The following is an 18,808-nucleotide window of genomic DNA, read 5'->3' as shown; positions in this document are numbered from 1 at the left end:
GTTTTTACGTCACACTTTATCGAGAACCGATAGGTCGATACCATCGTTCTTACTTTCAACGTAGTTCTTTGGAACTACGTTGAAAGTAACATGCTCGTATTTTTTTAATCAGGAACCAGTAGCCGAACGGCGGTCATTCAACTCATCAACTTGGGTATCACGCAAGTCCTAGTTAAACTTTTAATAAACCTGCAGCACGCAGACACCATCACGGGCGAAGTACTCACTCAAGACATTCTCTGGATTTTGGGCCAGGTGATATTTAAAGCCGATATGCTCTAGTAAAATCGTTTGCAATTGCAGTATCGCAATCGGGAGTGATTATTTTGCGCAATGCCCTTCGTCATTTCTGCACGAGTGGAAGGAAACACTTTTGAAATAGCTGCACAGCAGAACTTTTATCGATCACACTGCGCATACCTGTTATATTACGGTGAAAATATTTTTTCGATTTTAATTTTTATGTAAAAACATTATTTCAACTATTTTCATACTTATTGCTCTTATTTCGTGAGATGTGAAAGTTTCTAGATTATAAAGTGATTAAAGGAAATTAAAATAAAAGTAAGTAGATTAAATTATTATCTTTCAAAATTTTTAGAAAAAAATATCATAAACTGTTTCTTAGGTGGCTCAAAGGGACCAGAAGTTCGTGTTAAAAATAAAATTGCTCAACTCCATAAAAGTGTTCCATGCGCTGTTAAAACAGCATTATAACAATAGCAAGACTTTATTGCCGCTGCTGTTGATCATCAAGATTCTGGCAAAAAATTGTAAGTAATTATCTTTTTTACCTATAAAATTTATTTATATAAGAGTGATATAAGCTCTATAATTATTTCTTTAATAGCGTTTACGTTGCAAACGTTGGTGAAAGACGGCATCAGTAGCACCCTGGAAAAAACGTTTGTTAGTGTTGGTTACACACCGCACTTGAAACTGAGAACATTGTTGGAGTGCTTCAAACATTTTACAACCAGCAGTACGTCTGTCTACGTATTATTTTTTAATCGTGTTTAATCGTATCTTCCATGACGTCATTTCTGGTATTTTATTTTCTCAGAACTATGCTGTAACAAATTCGTTAAAGTGGGAATAGTGCACTTGCTGATGCGAATCTTTGAAAGATGGGAGAGGTTCGACGGGCAGATGCGACTGAAGATTTGTAATTACGCTCTTAACACGCTTCAGCATTTCTGTGTTATAAGTAAGTTTGCTGCGGACTCTGCAAAAAAATTTCCGGACTTTCTCGGAGGGATAATTCGAAAAAAAAAATGAATTTATCACATTCGTTTATCGTTCTTTATTAATGTGCTCTTGAAAGTTGCCGATATCACATGTGCGCTGTTTTTATTTGCCACTTTAGAGGCTGGAAGGAAGGCCATCAAGTCGAACAATGGTCTGCAGCTACTGTACCGGTTTTGTACGAATTGCCCAGAGGACAAGGCTTACGATTGCCTGCTGTCGCGTATTTGCGGGATAATCAATCAATGCCTGGAGAAGAGGGAATTACCGGTGCCCGAAATGTCGCCTGCGAGGTGAATGAAATGTTCGAGGTCACTTTAACCAGTATTTCGAGCCTCGCTGTGATAATCGTAATATGCTTGTTATATTTGGTGATATTCGGACGCTTTCCTATCATCATGAAAGTGTATTACGGGTTATTTGTGCAGTACATTTATATAGTTAGATTTTATTTTGAGAACACAAGATTTTTTAATGCTTAGATTTTAGTGTAATTATTCATAAATATAACATAGAATTTTATATATATATTTATATATTATATTATTATTATATAACATTATTCGTAAAGATATGTTTCTATCTTTCATTTTATTATTTTCTTAAAAAAATTATTTTAATTTCAAAAGTGACAGAGTGTTATATGTTTACGTTAATAACACTTTGTATTCCGATTGCTTGTGTACTCTTCTGTCACATCCGGAACACGTATTATGCCAAGGCGAATGAATAACGGTAGCCTCGTTGCGCAATATTTGGATTAAGAACTAATGCGTTTCAAATAGCATGACAGTGTCTCGTTAATCATGACGATCATGTGGACTAATATTTTTGATTGCTTTCTTTGCATGTAGATTCGTTCTGCCCGAAGTGAATGTCAGGGCGAACAGTGCTGAAAGCGGTAGCGACATCGACAGCCAGGTGTGTACTTCTTTACAGCAGATCAGACTGACGTAATGCGAGTGTGATATCTAACGCATTACGAGATCGTCCTGAAGTGTGGTTTGCGTTTTGTTAATGAGACGTATAATTTGCCGAACAATTTACGCTTTCTGTTGTGATATTTCGAAAGTAATTCGTTGCATGGTAGTATCGTTGAAAATGAATATTTGTTGAATATTCATGGCTCGAATATTGATTTATCATTTAGGTGAACAGCGTGGCTTCAAACGGTAGACTGTATAGTGATCTTGATTCCGGTGATGATGAAGAAAGCCACGACTCCAGAAACACGACGGATAATGCGATTCACGTGGGCGACGAGGTGGACGAGGGCAAATTCTTCGCCGGAGTTTTCACCTCGCAGAGATTCGAGGAGGATCTTATTGGGTGCGTCAAAAATTACATAAATGCATACATATCAACTGTGATTTTTGTCAACATCTTCATTCTTCCATCAGGTATCACACATTTTTCAAAGAACTGGGCAATCTACGATCACAATTACATATTGCCGGATCATCGAACGTCAGGCACACTGATTTATGGTTGCTAGAAGACGATCAGATAAACTCGTCGCTCACGAAAGCCGACAAGACAAAGATTCCGATGAAGGATTTTTCAAAATCAAACGGTGCGTTGAAAAATCAATTAGCGAACGACAGGCACAATTTAAAGATCTTGCGAAACGTATCGGAAAACATCGCGGATCGGCATACGTATTGCGCCGTGGCGAGCAAAGTGCGAAGCGTTATCGGCTTTGTCAAGGTCGCCTATCCGGACCTGATCGGCGGCGACGGTTCGGGGCGCGCCGAGCCGCTCAACACCAAGGACAGAAAGATCTGCCGCGCCAAATTGCTGACCTGTGTGGAGCGCGGTCTCCACGCGGCTGCAACTATCCAGGAAGTCGTTTACGATCTCGACGCGCTCGCGAATTCCGCCGCTTGCCGGGGAGCAACGTCGGCCGATGAGCGACTGCTTGGTAACTGCGACGAGAAGAAGGCCGGGAAGCGTTGCCTGGACACGAAGCAGCTGCAGTTCGAGTCTAGATTCGAAAGCGGAAATCTGAGGAAAGCTATTCAGGTACAGTAGGTGCGCTACTCTCACGCTCTTTACGTAATTGATTATGCTCGTAAGATATTGCGTAAGATTCGGCGCGATAATTTGCACGTTATTTCTGCTATATAAATAATTCCTTGCAATTAGATCTGTTTTTGTCAAATTTTGTCATTAACTCCTGCGTGTCTTCTTTTTCTCTTGGTTATACAGATAAACGCGCGAGAGTACGATCTCATTCTGACGCCGGACGTCAACAGCGGTTCCCGGCATCAATGGTTTTATTTCGAGGTCTCCAACATGGAAGCGAATACGCCGTACACATTCAACATCATCAACTGTGAGAAAGCGAACTCGCAATTCAATTTCGGCATGAAGCCGATATTGTTCAGTGTCATAGAAGCGCAGCACGGCAGACCGGGCTGGGTGAGGACCGGCGTTGACATTTGTTATTATCGAAATTGCTATCAGCGACCTGCAAGAGGAAAGACGTACCTCACGACGTCTTTCACGGTCACGTTTCCGCATGTCTACGACGTCTGCTATCTGGCGTATCATTTTCCTTACACGTACAGCCAGCTGATGACCAATATCTGGAAGTGGACGAGGAAGATCTCCACGGCAAACGTATACTTCCGCGCGGAGACACTTTGTGAGACCTTAAATGGCAATGAGAATCCTGTGCTTACCATCACATCGCCAGATTCCAAGGATAATCCTATACATGTGAGAATTTTCTCAAATACTCAGATAGCCAATATTGTTAATAATTTGTTTACCGGATATACAAATCCAATGACAATAAATTGTTCGATTGTCGTAGTCGATGTTTCAAGCTTTTGTCTTTTTTTCAGGATCGAAAGATAATCTTCTTAACGTCCAGAGTGCATCCCGGTGAAAGCAATGCCTCTTGGGTGATGCATGGAACCATGGAAACCCTCCTAGGCGACAGCCAATACGCCAGCAGTCTTCGCGACGATTATGTGTTCAAGATAGTTCCTATGCTAAATATCGAGGGAGTCGTGAACGGCTGGTAAGTTAACAATTGTATATTTTCGCAGTTTTCATTGACAAAGTCACGGTAGAAATTTTCTCACGCTAGCAGGAATTTTTTTCTAACGTTTCAAGAATGAAATAATATAAAGGCATATCTGTATCATAAGACTGTACTTGTACCTTTATTAAAGTTTAGTTACACAAGTCGCACATTCGCGCCGTTGTACGTAGAATTAATGGAAGTGACTTATCGTAGCAGCAAGAGAGCAATATTTTACGTTTGATGAAACTACGTACGCCGATTATCATACGTCTGGATAACCGAAACGTTGCGACCGATACGCTCGCGATCCCTTTAACATTCATCAAATTATGTCGGAAACTGTTCGGCTGTCGAACGCTTCGTCTTGCAGACGTATTGATATGTTAACTATGATGATGATGATTTTCTTATGCATGGAAATATATAAACACTGACGGACTCGCAATTTAACGCCGATGACAGATCTCTGATATGCACAATTTTATTATTTTTTTTTCGATTTTTATTTTTTTTTTTTCGATTATTTTGAATTCTGATGTTGATGCTGAAAAAGAGCATTAATTAAAAGTAGCAAGATTAAAATTAATGAAGTGATAAAAATGATCGTCCGCCGGCACCATCATGTGAAAATGAAAACTGAATAATCTGAATAAATGCCCTTGCGAAAAATGTAGCTTGTCGAGTAACGTCGGCAGGAGAAAAATTCGTCTTCTCAATTAATACTCTCAGCTCTTTTTTTAACGTCTTTGACATCACTTTTGCTGCTATTTGCTATTTGCTGTTACTTAGCATTGAGTGATTCGAACAATCCGAAATAAGTCCTCTGCCTGCCGCCGACCGAGAAAGCTGGTAATCGTGCTTCTCTGATGCGAAACTATCGAGCATTGTGTCGAGTACGCTTTAAATTAGAGCTAAGAAAAACGGCGAACAGTGACAACGGCAGCGATCTGTCGGAAAATCCGCGCGACGGCGACAATTCGCTGCCGTGTCACCCACGCGAAACGCATTCATGATATACATACATATATATTTATATAATACCTAATTCCTCAAAAGTGTCGATCTGTGTGTATGTGTGTGTGCGTGTGTTTCTGTCACTTATGAACGAAATAACGCGATGGTGCCTAGGAGAAAGTAAAGCGTTACTTGGACGGAGGGTCTAATACTTTGCCGTTGGTGCGCACTTTGATGTTGTACCTGTAGGCCGGTTCCGCCTCTGGCAGGATCGTGCTACTATCGTCGTCCTGGTCCTTCATCATCGCCGAGTCCGCCGCCGACGCGATATCCGCCGGCTGATCGTTCACGTAGTCCTGCACGCTGTCGTACGGCCCGATCGTGTGGGCGTCCTCGAGGCCGTTGTTCGGTAGCTCGGTCTCCGCGGCCAGATCGCTGTAATCGGCTGACTCGCGATGCTCCATCCTCATCTCCGACGAGGAGGAGGAGGAGACGACGGGACGGGACGCCGACGGCCGCAGGATCTCGCGGGTCTCGAGACCGTCGAAGACGCTGTCCTTGCGCGCTTGAGACGCTGCTGCGGCGGCGGCGTGTTCGGTGAAGAGACTCGCCAGGTCCGGAATGTGTTCCGGTCTGGTGTCGTCCAGGTCGCCGACGGCGGAGCGCTCGCTCTCGCGTTCATCGTCGAACTGCGCCGTCGTATGTTGCTGCTGATTGCCAGGTGCGGGAGCGGCCGTGGTGATCAGCCTGCTGACGACCGGGTCCTCTGATAACTTTTCGTCCGCGGGCGCGTCCGCGTCCGCGTCCGCTTCCGGTAATGTCGCCTGCTCGTTCGTGCGGGCGTCGATGTCCGGATGATCGTCGATGTTGGTGCTGTCGGTTTCGCGATCGCTCGCTTGGTCGTCGCTGGCTGGCGCCGAGGTGGTCGTGATGTAGGGCCTGTGATTTCTGAAAGGACGGAAGACTCAGAGAATGATTGTCGCCGTCGCTCTTTCGGCGGCAATTGAGAAAATTTATCTCTCTTAAGTTTACAATTCAATTAATTTAAGATTGTTAGTGATTTAACTTACGCGCTACATTAATAGCAGACAAAAGCGTAGCTTCACTATTGATGATAGAACGTAATCCTTCTTACAGTCCTTCTAAAAGTCTTAAAGTATCTAAAAGTATCGAGTGAAGCCATACTTTTTGCACGTGTGTGTGTAAGAAGTGTCGTTTGTGAGTGCTGTGCGTCAAGAAGCGAGAGAGTGATTGTTATTAAGAAGAAGCTGCAAAGGCATTTGCGTAGAATTGCGACTGAGCTATTCCCAGCCATCGATACTTTTATCCCAAAGCTATTAGCTGCGCGATGAAGATCTCAGAGGATGCTGGTTTAACACCAGCAAGCCGAGATCGTTGCAATAATCGCTTCCTGTTTCACCGCGAATTGCGGAAGGAAAAGCGCTTCTCGTTTCAAGCTACCCTTATCACCCGCGCGACTACACGGAGGAAAAAGCTTATCTCCGCCGACGTGCGATTAAGTACGTCGTTTTGCATCGTCGTAAATTTTCAGCATTCGCTGCAAAAGGGAAGAGTCTCAGGTTCTAATCTCTAAGTTGGAGATTATGATTGCAGGCGCTGTCAAGAATATACGTATGCTGGCAGAATATACATACCTACGAACGTACATACAATATGTTCGCGCGTATAAATAAATTTTCATATCGCTATCATCCCGCATATTTCAGTAGCGCGGCGGATTAAAACATTCGATTATCGCGATGCATTTGCATATCTTATCGCCGACGAGTCGTTCATTTTTTATTCACGAGCGAGATTCACCTCGGGCACACCGGTATCCCCGGACTCTCCCTTTTCTCTTCCTTTCCCTCTCCTTTTCTCTTTCTCTCTCCTTCCTTTCGACGGGATTGTGTATTTTTGTGACAAATATTATCTCACCTCTTACCCCTGAGTCGCGGAGACGGGAATACTGCCGTAGTTGTAGTAGTAGCATCTTGTTTGCTCGCAGATAAAGTCTTTCACGATGGTGCAGTCCTGCGCCTCCCAGGCTAACGTAGGTGCCACCATCGCGACGCATCCGTCCGCGCTGCCGCTGTCGCCGCTGAAACCAAGAAACTCGCTTTTTTTCGAATTTAAACGAGAATGTGCGTTAGATATTCTACGCACCAATTTCCGGATATCGAAGTACGGAAAGAACGATGGATAAAATGTTTGTGATTGAATACGATTTACTATTACACGATCTTTCGTAAAAAATAATTATGTTACTAACGAATAGACTATTTTTTTAGATTGTACGTAATTAATTATTTTCAGTCAGATGTTTGTAAATTCTCAACAGATACTATAGAATTTTAATGAGAGTAAAATTTATAAAATAAAGATTTATTTTTTACGTCGTATGAAGTAATACGAAATCATTCTCTTATAAAATTTTATTCTACATATTTTTTGATGAGATATTTAAAAAACTTCTAAATTCTGTTAATTCTCATATTTTTAAATAAAAAAAGATAACATTCAGAGATTGATATGATAATACGATTAAAGATATTACCTTTCGCGTGCAACTCTTTGGGGTTCAGTGCCAGGCGGCACGTCGGCGGGTCTGTTGCCAGGTCGCTTCAGCATGTAGTCGAAGGTGACGTTAAACGGCAGTCCCGTGCTCATCCACAAAAACATGTCGGTGCCTAGCTTGTTGCCGGAGGTCCAGAAATCGTATTTTGTGTAACCGGCGTTCTTCAGATATTGCGTCATCGTGTCGGCCTTCTCTTTCGTTTCGAAAGACGCGAGTTGGAGGCCCAGCGAACGGCAATACTGATACGCCAGGAAGTAGTTTAATTCCGGACTGTAGGGATTCATTCGCGATACGAAGTACTGTATGCCATCCAGCTGGATCGTTGTGATTCTCTGGCCTGTAAATAAAATATTTCGTATTTTTTTCTCAAGCCGAACATTGTGTTTACATCATGTTTTATTTCGAGATGCGGTAACGTTACACTCATGAATGCATTCAATTGTAGCACGCGTGCGAAATTGGGACAAACCACTTGATATAATTTTCACGATATGCATGATGCATAATTCTACTGTACGCATATAGGATGCACGTGCCTGGCTATTGACATACACAGAAAAAATTATAATATTGCGATGACGCAATAACACAATAGCATACTTTTAAAAAAAGAATATTAATTATGTAATAAAATTTAGCAAGTTTTTTACGTAATAACGTTTATTTTTATAATTAATTATTTTTACAAATTCTCCGCTTAATAGATTTTATTTATAATATTTAAAAAATTTAATTGATATTATTAAAGATACTTTCTTAGAGTCTTTTTCAGTTTATCGGAACACGTCATTGAGTTCCGACAAGACTGCAAATGGCAGTAGAGAAAATGCGTTCTGTGAATTCTAATGCAGTTACTATTTCATTTTAGTATTGCGATGCGAAGCTCGCAATACTCGAGAACCGTTACGATTAATAAAAACGTCCATCGATGTAGCATGCAGATTCGAGTTTCTTAATATGGGAAAAACGATAGCGCTGATATCGAGAGTTTATTTCAACTTAGAAATTTTTAACTAATTTATATACGATAATAATTATACGTGACTTTCAACTCAAAAATGATTATTAAAATTTACAATTACTGAAAATCGCATTAAATGCGATACAACAACAATAAAGACACGCAATAAGAGGCGCAACGACTTATTATCAGCGTTGTCCCTCTGACCGCTTCATAACACAATTTTAATTTCACTCTAAATGCGTATCTTGACGCAACGCGTTTTTAGCCGGCTTCACAATGACTCGATGCTTTATGAGAAGGGCAGTGTGTGTTCACACGTTACATCGAGTTGCGAGTTCATTGAACTGTCACGGCTATTTGGTTAACTGTACTTATGAATTATATGACGCGCCGAGACTCCCGAATAGCCCCTAGGTGATGAGTGTCGCAACTGATGCGAGCCCCTTTCATTGTTTCTAGTCTCAATTGTTCTCTCTTCTGTACCGCGCTTGTGCAACTGCAATGACTGGCAACTGAGAAATTGACTTCTTATGTTCAAATTCGAACATGTAATTTAAGAAAAAAAAAAAAAAAAAACAGCGGCGATTACAGACGCGCAATAATTACACCTGTGTCCGAGATGAATGAGTCGAACTGTCTCGTGAACTTCACACGCAAGAGAGTTATGAAACAAAATTAAAGGTTTCGGCGGACAAAGGAAGACAAGTTCATCACATCGTCAATGAAGAAATTTGAAAGATTAATGATCGATTAAAAAATTGAGATAAAAAATTATAAAAGATCAAATAGATGATCAAATAGATAATAGATTTATAAAAATGAGTGTAAAAGATAAACAATAGATTATAAAAGATCAAATAGACAATCAAATAGATAAAGATCAATAGAAAAAAAAGTGCGATGTAAAGAAAAATTAACACGAGAAGGTCGTGTACTATTATTTATTAAAAAAATGGAGACGAGAAGTTGGAAACTTTTTTATTCGTCTTGAAGGGCTCGATGAAATCGAAGTGAATCAATTTGAACTTCTCGAAGGAATGTACGTCAGTCACGCATGGTGAATTTTGTCGTTGTACAGCGGACGAAGGAGCCAAGACCGGAACAAGATATCCGTCTGGTCCGTGCAAAAATCTAGTCACGGCTCTGGATACTTCGTAGAGCGCATCCGGAGCAAAAACGTTACGGATCGTGAAGTTGGACGTGCAGGTGGTGGTAAATGACCCGAAGGCCTTGAGACGTCTGCCGCCGGTGTGCGCGCACGAAAGAAGAAGCGACTAGTCGCTTTAACTAAAGCTTCGTTCACGTAACGCGTACCCAGTTAATGATTTTCGACGAGGCCCGGCTCAAGAAAACGAGTTCTCATACACGGTCGGCGCTCAAACGGTCTCGGTAAATGTTCCATGTATAATCTCTCTCTTCCCTATTTTTAAGACGCGATTAACGAGCCTTGAATACCTTCACGCGAAGTTATTCGAAATCTTCATGGATGTTAAACACTCTTGCAGAGATTTAAATAAAAATTGCCTATAAATTCCGTGTAAATTTTAGTCTCTGTGCTACAATGTAAATATAATTTTTTATTATGAGAAAGATCAAAAAAGGATTTTAATAAGTTTATTTATGCAAAATTATAATTTTATACTTGCAATTTAAAAATAGTATATTTTTATATATATCAAAGTTTTGTTTGAAGATATAATTCTGAAAAAGTAAAAATTTTCTAAAGAAGAAGGGAACGTGATATATTCGAAGAGTCGAATGCATTATGTCGCTTGCGTGATCTACCATCGGTTGTTTCCGGCTGGAACTTTGAATGCACAGTTGGTGCAAGGGTTTTTTTAATGAAAGGAAACGTTGTGAGTCTGGAAAACATCGAGAAAAGAACGCGCGTCTGGAAACGTCGATCAACACAGAAGAAGATTTCGAAATATGTTTAGTGAAAGAAAATTACAAATATGAAACCCATGGAAAAGTTGAAATAGAAAAAATTCAGAAATGAAAAATCTCAAATATAACAATCAAACATTTATAATTATTCAAATATATTTCTAAATATATTTTAGTATTTTTTTAACATGACAAAGATTTAACAATTGACTCAATCATCAAAAAATTCGAGTTTGTCTCAATTTTTGACGACTTAATTTCTTTCTCAATTTTGAAAAACTTTAATGCTAAAATATATTATAAACGTAACGAATAACACTGCGCGCAACATCTAAATGCACGGTCAGCAAGCTGTGTAGGAGACACTGACGATCGAACGGAAGAGTGTATCAACGTGCCTATGATGAAGTCAAGAGAACGATCATTTCATAATAATGAAGACGTCACCACGGGTGTTAAAGCGAGCACGATCAAGCCGGTATTGTGTCGCGGTATAAAGGGTACTAACCTGAGGCGAAGGCCGCGACGACGAAGAGCAACAGGACGATCTTCATGTTAGCGTGCCGATTACTGCGCTGGCGATCAAGCAGTCAGTCGTTTCCGTTTCCGACTCTCGTCTCTCTCTCTCAGAGTACACCGGATGTTAGTGTTAGGGTCGCGTTCTCGGACTGGCTTCGCGCTGCGCCGTGGGCCCCCTTAAGAGTCTTCTGCCCGGATCCCGGAGGAGGGGGTCGTTGAAGATGATTCACTGGCTAACCTAGAGTAAGAGCACAACGCACGAAAGGGACGGTGGCGGCGGCGGCGGCGGCGGTGGCGGCGGCGGCGGCGGCGGTGACGACGACGACAGTGTGGAGACGAATCGAAAAGTAATCGAGCCGCACCGCAAAAAAACCACGGGTGACAAGGTCGAAAAGAGGAGACACAATGGGCGCTGGATCACGTAGAGGCATGCCCTGCGATCGATAACGCCACGCTTGATTTGGCACGGGTCAACCGCGAAGATGATGTGCAAAATCGAGAATGTATATTAGAATCTAAAAAGACATTCCCTTTCGTAGCGCTAACGTAGTGTTGGATGATCGTAGAATTAACGGCAGAAATCCCTGTCGACAGGTGAAAAGACGTATTCTTAAACATGTTTTTCCGATCTTCCACGCGCTATCTTCAATCTTCATTCTGCAATTTAAATATTTAGATAATCCCTACTTGAAAATAATTTTATTTTGACAGATGAACATGTTGAGTAACATGTAGTTTTTCAATTTAAATCGTAATAAGCTGATCAAAATCTCGACTTCATCATCGGTCGTTAGAGCAAATAATTATTTTTGCAACAAAAGCCGCGGCAGGTTTTGCACCATTTGTCGTAGGATTATGTACGTTCACGCGTATATATTCTCTCGCGGGCGCGATTGTAAATTAGCGCAACATATGATTACACAGGGCTAATTATATTAACTAGCAAAGTCGTCGAATGAGTAATGTTTGCACGGCGCGAAGAGCTATAATCCATTTATAAGTGGCGTATATCGCGCGGACGTGAAATAATGGAAGCGCGAGTAATAGCAAGAACGTCGTTATCCGTGTATCGATCAATGTAGCGTTTATGTTAATCCCATTAATAATATCCGCGCGCGCGCGGACCCCTTGCTCACTTTGTTCCCGACACCGTAAATCCTCTCTCGCGTCGTGACATCGTCGGTTCTTTCGCTCGCGATGCGGAATTTTACTTTGCCGCATCTTCACGGTTCACCGTGGATTTGTATCGACGGCGGCCGGTAAAAAGACGCCGGCTTCAAGGCGGACTTCATTTCTGAACGTCTCCTCGGATGCACCTTCCCGTGTAAACCCCGGTATCAGCTATCCCTAAAAATCGCCTCGTTTTATTCATCAGCGGAACAACACGCTTGCGCGCGCAAGCGTTCAAATCCGACGCTAATTGCGACAAATCGTTCATCTCGGAAAAGAAAATTGGTAAATTACATCTTTTTGCCGTAAAGACCGGTTCTTTGTGGATTATCGACACCCGAACCAATCGGGTGTCGAGCGAAGTGACTCGGTTGGTTGTTAATACTTGTTTAAGCTTCATACAGGTGCTTACACGAAACATCGGTTTCTCTAACGACGCGCATAAATCGCACTTAACAGAATTACGCGTTATCTCGGAAAGGTTATATACGTCGCTCGACATGGTTCACCATCGCGAAGTGGGCGACGGTGCATTCCCTTGGCTTGGAAGTTCTCCGCCGCGAGAGCTTCAACCGGTTCTCTTCCTCGCGGCCTTTGGCGCCGTCTATTCTTAAAGCGCTTCTTTCCGCGCTCAATTTCTTTCGAAGCGCATCGTCATCTCTCGCGCTCAAGCGCGGCCGTATCTTCCCGCAAGATCCGATGGAATTCTGGTTCATCGGCTCGAGTTCGCGAGCACCGCCGCACGCTTCGCCGATGTCGCGGTGCGGCGCGTGCGAAGGCTACCGGGCGCGTCTCAATTAAGCTATCGCGTGATTAATGATGCGAGATCTTATCGGTGCGTCGTCGTCGTCGATCGTGGACGGGGCGCATTAATCGCATTCCTTGAGTATCCCGCCCCTATTCGCATACGATGTCGATCGTTTCGCCAGGCGAATCGGATCAGCGAGCCATCATCTCGGGCTGTTCGTGATATTCCGTAATCTTAATGCACGCGAGACAGCGATATTTTATTCCGGGCGCCGTGTTAGATTTTTCTCATACAACGCCAAGACGTTTTCTCGGTAGTTGAAATTTTGTTTTATCGCTTAAGCGATGAAAATTCGCGTAAACGATAAAATTACATCGATGCGATGGGGTTCTCCGCGTTCCGCGCGGACATAAGACTGTCTCCTCTTTATTAGGAGTCCGCTTATCTCGGCTCGCTGGCTACGTAGTAAAGAAAAGTGTTGTCCGCTCGTGAATTTCCTGCGTCTATTTTCTACCCCATCAGCCGATCCTCTACCGGTTTGTGGCGCCGCGCGCATTGACTCTTTTATTAGAGAGATGCCTGAGGGAGATGACATACTGGAAACGCAAAAAATGCGCACGAGACTCCTCTTTTTGCGCTTCAACGTATGGTGTTTATTCATCGTGCATTCTTGCACGATGGCATACGCTCGCGACGGAGGATTTTTATCGCGAGAAAAAAATAAGGAGAAACCAAATAATTCGAAATGTCTTATTTCTTTCGTCACGATTTATTGCAAATATCTTTCGTTCGGGAGCGAGAGTTATTAATAGCGAACATCGCGATGTATGTCGAACGAATGAGACTGCAACACCGGTATTGAACATATCGGCGCAGGTCTGTATCGATAATGCAAAAAGGCCCATGTCTCAAGGTAGGCTTCATTTCTGACCATGTGTTCCCGTCCGAGAGATCGATCCACCTGCTCTCGGAATACCGCGCGCAATCGGCTTTTCTCTCTCTCTTTCTTGGCGCGCGATTACGATATGGGAACCGGTACGAGAGGCCCAGAAAATGCCGAAGAGAAGCGCGTTCTTCTCCCTTTTTTATTTTTCCCCCCTCATCTCCATATACGGTATTCTCTCTCTCTCTTTCTCTCTCTGCCTCTCTGGCGAGATGGCCGGTGGCGGAAACCACCGGATCAATGATCAGAAACGAGAAGCAATGTGTTATTTCTGGGTACGCGGCTCGCTGTGCGGGCGATCGTGAGCAAAAAGGGCCTCGCGTGACATCCAAGACCTACCGCACTACGGAAATCGTCTCTCTAACTGCGCGCAGCATCCGTCCGTTCTCCGCGGCTCTTGCACGGGAGGACGCGGCGCCACGAGCTTTAATGACAGAGTAGCCTGTTTCCTTGGCGGATGCGATCCGAGAATGTAGATGAATCCGCAGGACGTGCACGGCGGTGAGGTGCATTTTGCGGTTGTCGTGTCGCGGCTATTTTATTGAATGCACGTAACAGTGTAAAATGGTAATTTGTCATTAATTTTCTCGGCTTTTCGTGGGAGAAGATGTTTCTAAAAAAAAAAAAAAAAAAACTCGGCGATCAAAGTATCAAAGATTCACCAGTCTCATATTATCGTGACATATTTTTTAACAGCAGAACAGAGCATGCAATTAATTGGTTTAACAATTGCAAAACTCTGGCGGGATAGAAAATTCGGCTTCCTCAGATTTCTCCGCGTACCGAGTTGCGCGCGACGTGAATACCCGAGCGGTGGTACCTCGCGGTGTAAGTCACGTTCCACCGATGCCTTGGTGTAGGTCAGTTTAACAGGTTGCGTTCCCATCGTGGTACTCCCGTGGGAATGCATCGCGTCCGTTCGAGTGCACTTAGGCCCGATGCTTACGGGGTTCTCTCTTCGCGAAACCTCTCTCTAGGCGGCGGAGGGTGAGACGAAGGCAGAAGCTCGGTGCGCTGGATAAACAAGCGATCCTGCAGCACCACCATCGCCGTCGTCGTGGCCTCTTCGTCCTTCCGTTCTCCCGCACCACCACCTTCCTCTCTCACTTCGTTTTCTTCTTCGTCTTCTTCTTCTTCTTCTTCTCCTCCTCCTCCTCCCTTCTTCTTCTTCTTCTTTCGCTTGATTCGCTCCACGCGAGGGAGACGCTAGGAACAACTTCTCACAACCGCGCGCCAAGGGACTTGGTCTTTTTTTGCTGAAACAAAAGCAAAGACGGGGGTTCGCCGCGGCGGCCAGCGACGGCCAACGGCGGCCAGCAGCGACCATCGTCGGCCGCGCGACGAAGAGGAAGAGGGCGATGGGGCGGGAGGGCCGAGGGGGAGGATGCCACAGGGGGATTCTTGCCGAGGTCTATTTCAGGCCCATGCCAGCAATCGCTATGTAAGGCCCTTCTTTCCTTTTCTCTTCTCTCGCATCACTTCTCGTCCTTTTTTCCGCCCTGTCTTCTACTCCGCCCTCCCTCCCTTGTGTTCACGACAGTGCCCCTTCGTCACCATCATGCGCCTCGCTTCTTCTCCTTTTTCTGTGTGTACGGAACTCTCGGTTTTAGCTTCGCGAATAGTCTCGGCCCGAGACGATCGAAGGAGCCCATACTGCCCCGAAGGCTTCGACGGCGTCCTCTCCTCCATTTTGATACCTCTAGGACAGTGATCCTCATGCGACGCCGCGCGATTAATCTAATACGGTGTCTCGAATATATTTGACAATTATTTTTATCACGAGAATACGTCCGGAGAAAATTCGAGGGAAAAGACTAACTGAATTTCCAGACGATGTATCTTGCATTCGGGATCGATTATTTGTTTGTGCCATGATTTTATTATATTTTGCACTACTTATTTTACATTAATTAGCAAAAGTGGCGACTATTTTGCAAATTTTATTTTTTGCAAATTGCGAAATACATTTTATTTCCGTATTCGGTTCGTGAGTATCGTGAAGCAGCATCGAGGAAGACTGGAATAAGATTGCCTCGACGGTTGAGTAGGGTGCCACGTACAAAAAAACCTAACTATTTATAGAATTTGGTTCTATCCCGAAAGAATCCAGTTATAAGTGCACAGGAGTGGTCGGGCGACTTCGTAGTACGAAGGGTCGCACGACCTTGCACACTTTTTTATGGTTCACTCTTTCGGAGCCATAATTCAGTTAGTACCAGAGCAGCTTGTGAATTTGTTCTTTTCTTTGGAGAGTCTTAAAACAGTGATTCTCACTTATATCTTTATTAAGTACACGTTTACGATTTGCCGTAAACGCATTATCGAGTGAAATTATTTTATCGGAAAGATCTGTAGCATTATCGATGTTCTTTTAGATGTGAGAGGAAGTTGTCATTTGGAAGTTTTTAATTTCTTATTATATGTCTATCACATATTTTTATTTAATTATCATTATCTAATCATATTCTGATTGTAACATTAATTTATTTTTACTTAAAAAAATACTAACATGTTCAAAATAATATTTATCAATTTTACTTCATTCGATTTTAGATTTCAAGATATAAAAATTTTCACAAAACCTAATTATTAAAAAAATTCAAACATTATTATTAAATTATTAAAAAATTAAACAGTTTATTGTTATTAAAAATATTTTACATATATTGCGATAAAACACTGCAATAAATAAAACGATAAAATAATCTTTCAGATATTTAAATTTCTCTTCTAAAATAGAATTAAATATATTCAACTCTTGTGCAAAATAAAATGATGAAGCACTTTGAATCCCGTTTTTATCTGCATATCTATATTGCCCAGATAATCAATCATTACTACGCAGAAGACGAACGGCGTGAGGATTCTCCAAGTTGAGAATCGCCGACTACCGATCGTTTCTCCGGAACACGACTCATCGATTACGTACCCCGCGCCACCTTATTATGCACGCGCTGTCTCACAGATATATATTTAGACAGTTCGTTTCTCGCGGGATACAATGAAATTATAGCGCGGCCGCGGAATATGTGGCGGTGAAACGCACAGAATACGTAATATATCGGGCGTTCGCTCGAACGCGTTATCTCGGCGTGTCGATTTCTTTTTCTTTTAACGGATACACGGCGCGTACATCACGCGCAATTAATGACGGAACCCCCGTACGACCTGTAATAACGAGCGCGCGGCGATCGCGGATCATTAGAAGCATCATCCCGCGCTGCCACGGCTGCACTGCTCACGCACGGCTCTTACCGCGGTTACGTGCTCGGGGTTTAAGAGAATGACCTAGAACCTGAAACCGTGAACTCACTCGCGATTACAGGGTCGGGGTGAAGAGGCTCGGCCCTTCCAGAGATTTTAACATGATCGGGCAGCTCGTTACGCGCGGCAATGCCGCGGCGGCGTTTTCTTTTTCTCAAGAAAAACCTTTCGCCCGTACGCGTAGCAGGAGGTATTCATGCGTTCTCATGCCTGCGGACGTAAAAATAATTTACACGGCGGCAACGCACCGCCGTCGCCTTTACGTATGCAGATTGGATGCGACGTGTGCAACAAAGTGTCTTGTAAGGTGGCTCAATGAGCTTGATAGGGAATTTATTTCTGCGTATTCAAACGATTTGCAAGAAGCAACGCCGTCTTATTTTTGGTACATTATATTGTAACTTTATTATGGTAATGTTATGTTTGCTGCTTTACGTTATATTAACTTTTATCGCGCGATTTGTGTACATCTTTCGAATTAGTTAGAATTGCGTAGTTTATGCGATAGGTATAAGAAGGACTGGTAAATGCAATGCAATTTTGCGGCAGTTCTCTCCTAATAGTGGGCACTTACCTAATAGCTATTTGCTTTTATCAGCAATCATTTCGATAACAACGCGGCCGGAAATTGCACCGTCGTAACACTCAAGCGCTCGAAGAAAATTAATCAATGGCGAAGGATCGAGTAATCGCCGAGCGCATCCTGCGTTGCGTCGGACAAGCGTTGGCTGCGTTCGTTCTCGCGTCTCTAAAAGGGCAAACGGATAAAGAAATATAAAAGTCGCCGATCGGTATCGTCGAATCATTCGGTCCATAAATCTTCATTAAAACGACCGCGCTAGCCCGCCGATTCGCTCGTGCAGTAATTTATCGAGGGCTCCGTTTGCAGCTGAAAATCTCATCCGTTCGCACCGCATAGAACGCATTTTCTTATCAGCCCTTGGGTAGATATACGTTACAAATCGCGGGCAAGAACTCGCGCAATCTCTGGCTTCGTTCCCTGCGAGAGAGGAAACCGTGCGTTTTAACGGACGACCGGAGACGAGCGTCTTCGAAGAAACGATCCCACGAGCGCGAAACGGCGCGAGAAAGAGACGGAGGCATGGAAGAGGCGAATGAATTTGCTCGCCCTTTGCTGCCCGTAGAAAAAGGGTCGACTCCGAGGCCGGAGACCTTGGGTCGAAAGAGGAATGCAAATCGAGACCGGTCACGAATATTCTAATGTGCAGTTAGTCCTTACACAGGACGACGAGGGAGAACGTCATTCGGTTTCTCCCATCGGCGTAACAGCCGCGGAGATTGCAGTCGCGAAGGGCGCACGTTCGCGCGGCCGGAGGATGTTCTTGCGTCACGATCCGCGATTAGATACTCCGCGTGCCTCCGCGCGGACTGGAAACGCCGCACGAAATGCGAATGACGATGTCGAATCCCGCAAATGACGTCGTATTTGCGACATTCTTAGTATCGTCCCGGGCAAACAGATTGCCGTATTTTTCCAATTT

The 18,808-nt window shown here is 43.4% G+C and overlaps 2 protein-coding genes across 6 annotated transcripts in view; one reads left to right on the top strand and one right to left on the bottom strand.

Moving 5' to 3' along the window:
• LOC105675129 (cytosolic carboxypeptidase 1-like) overlaps positions 1-18,808 on the top strand; it is a 30,915-nt gene that overhangs the window by 6,840 nt on the left and 5,267 nt on the right. For all 4 annotated transcript variants that reach the window (XM_012371989.2, XM_012371997.2, XM_012371990.2 and 1 more), the window contains 10 exons: positions 113-255; positions 629-773; positions 851-982; positions 1,064-1,207; positions 1,367-1,538; positions 2,100-2,166; positions 2,396-2,574; positions 2,646-3,267; positions 3,454-3,966; positions 4,095-4,273. In XM_012371989.2, the coding sequence (XP_012227412.1) occupies positions 113-255; positions 629-773; positions 851-982; positions 1,064-1,207; positions 1,367-1,538; positions 2,100-2,166; positions 2,396-2,574; positions 2,646-3,267; positions 3,454-3,966; positions 4,095-4,273 (2,296 nt within the window). The remainder of the gene's footprint in view (positions 1-112; positions 256-628; positions 774-850; positions 983-1,063; positions 1,208-1,366; positions 1,539-2,099; positions 2,167-2,395; positions 2,575-2,645; positions 3,268-3,453; positions 3,967-4,094; positions 4,274-18,808) is intronic.
• Positions 4,759-11,350, bottom strand: nw (narrow). 2 transcript variants are annotated; one of them, XM_012372005.2, is made up of 4 exons: positions 11,171-11,350; positions 7,791-8,148; positions 7,179-7,334; positions 4,759-6,181 (listed from the first exon to the last, which is right to left on the bottom strand). In XM_012372005.2, exons 1-4 carry the CDS (start codon positions 11,214-11,216, stop codon positions 5,422-5,424), a joined length of 1,320 nt encoding a protein of 439 aa, XP_012227428.1. In that variant the 5' UTR covers positions 11,217-11,350; the 3' UTR covers positions 4,759-5,421. The 2 variants fall into 2 exon arrangements, with proteins under 2 accessions (XP_012227428.1, XP_067211797.1); XM_067355696.1 differs by having other exon boundaries at positions 6,021-6,181; positions 7,172-7,334; positions 11,171-11,348.

Source organism: Linepithema humile, chromosome 5 (assembly GCF_040581485.1).
Source record: "Linepithema humile isolate Giens D197 chromosome 5, Lhum_UNIL_v1.0, whole genome shotgun sequence".
NCBI lineage: Eukaryota > Metazoa > Arthropoda > Insecta > Hymenoptera > Formicidae > Linepithema > Linepithema humile.
Note: the sequence above shows the minus strand (reverse complement) of the source record. Positions and strands in the feature narration are given on the sequence as shown.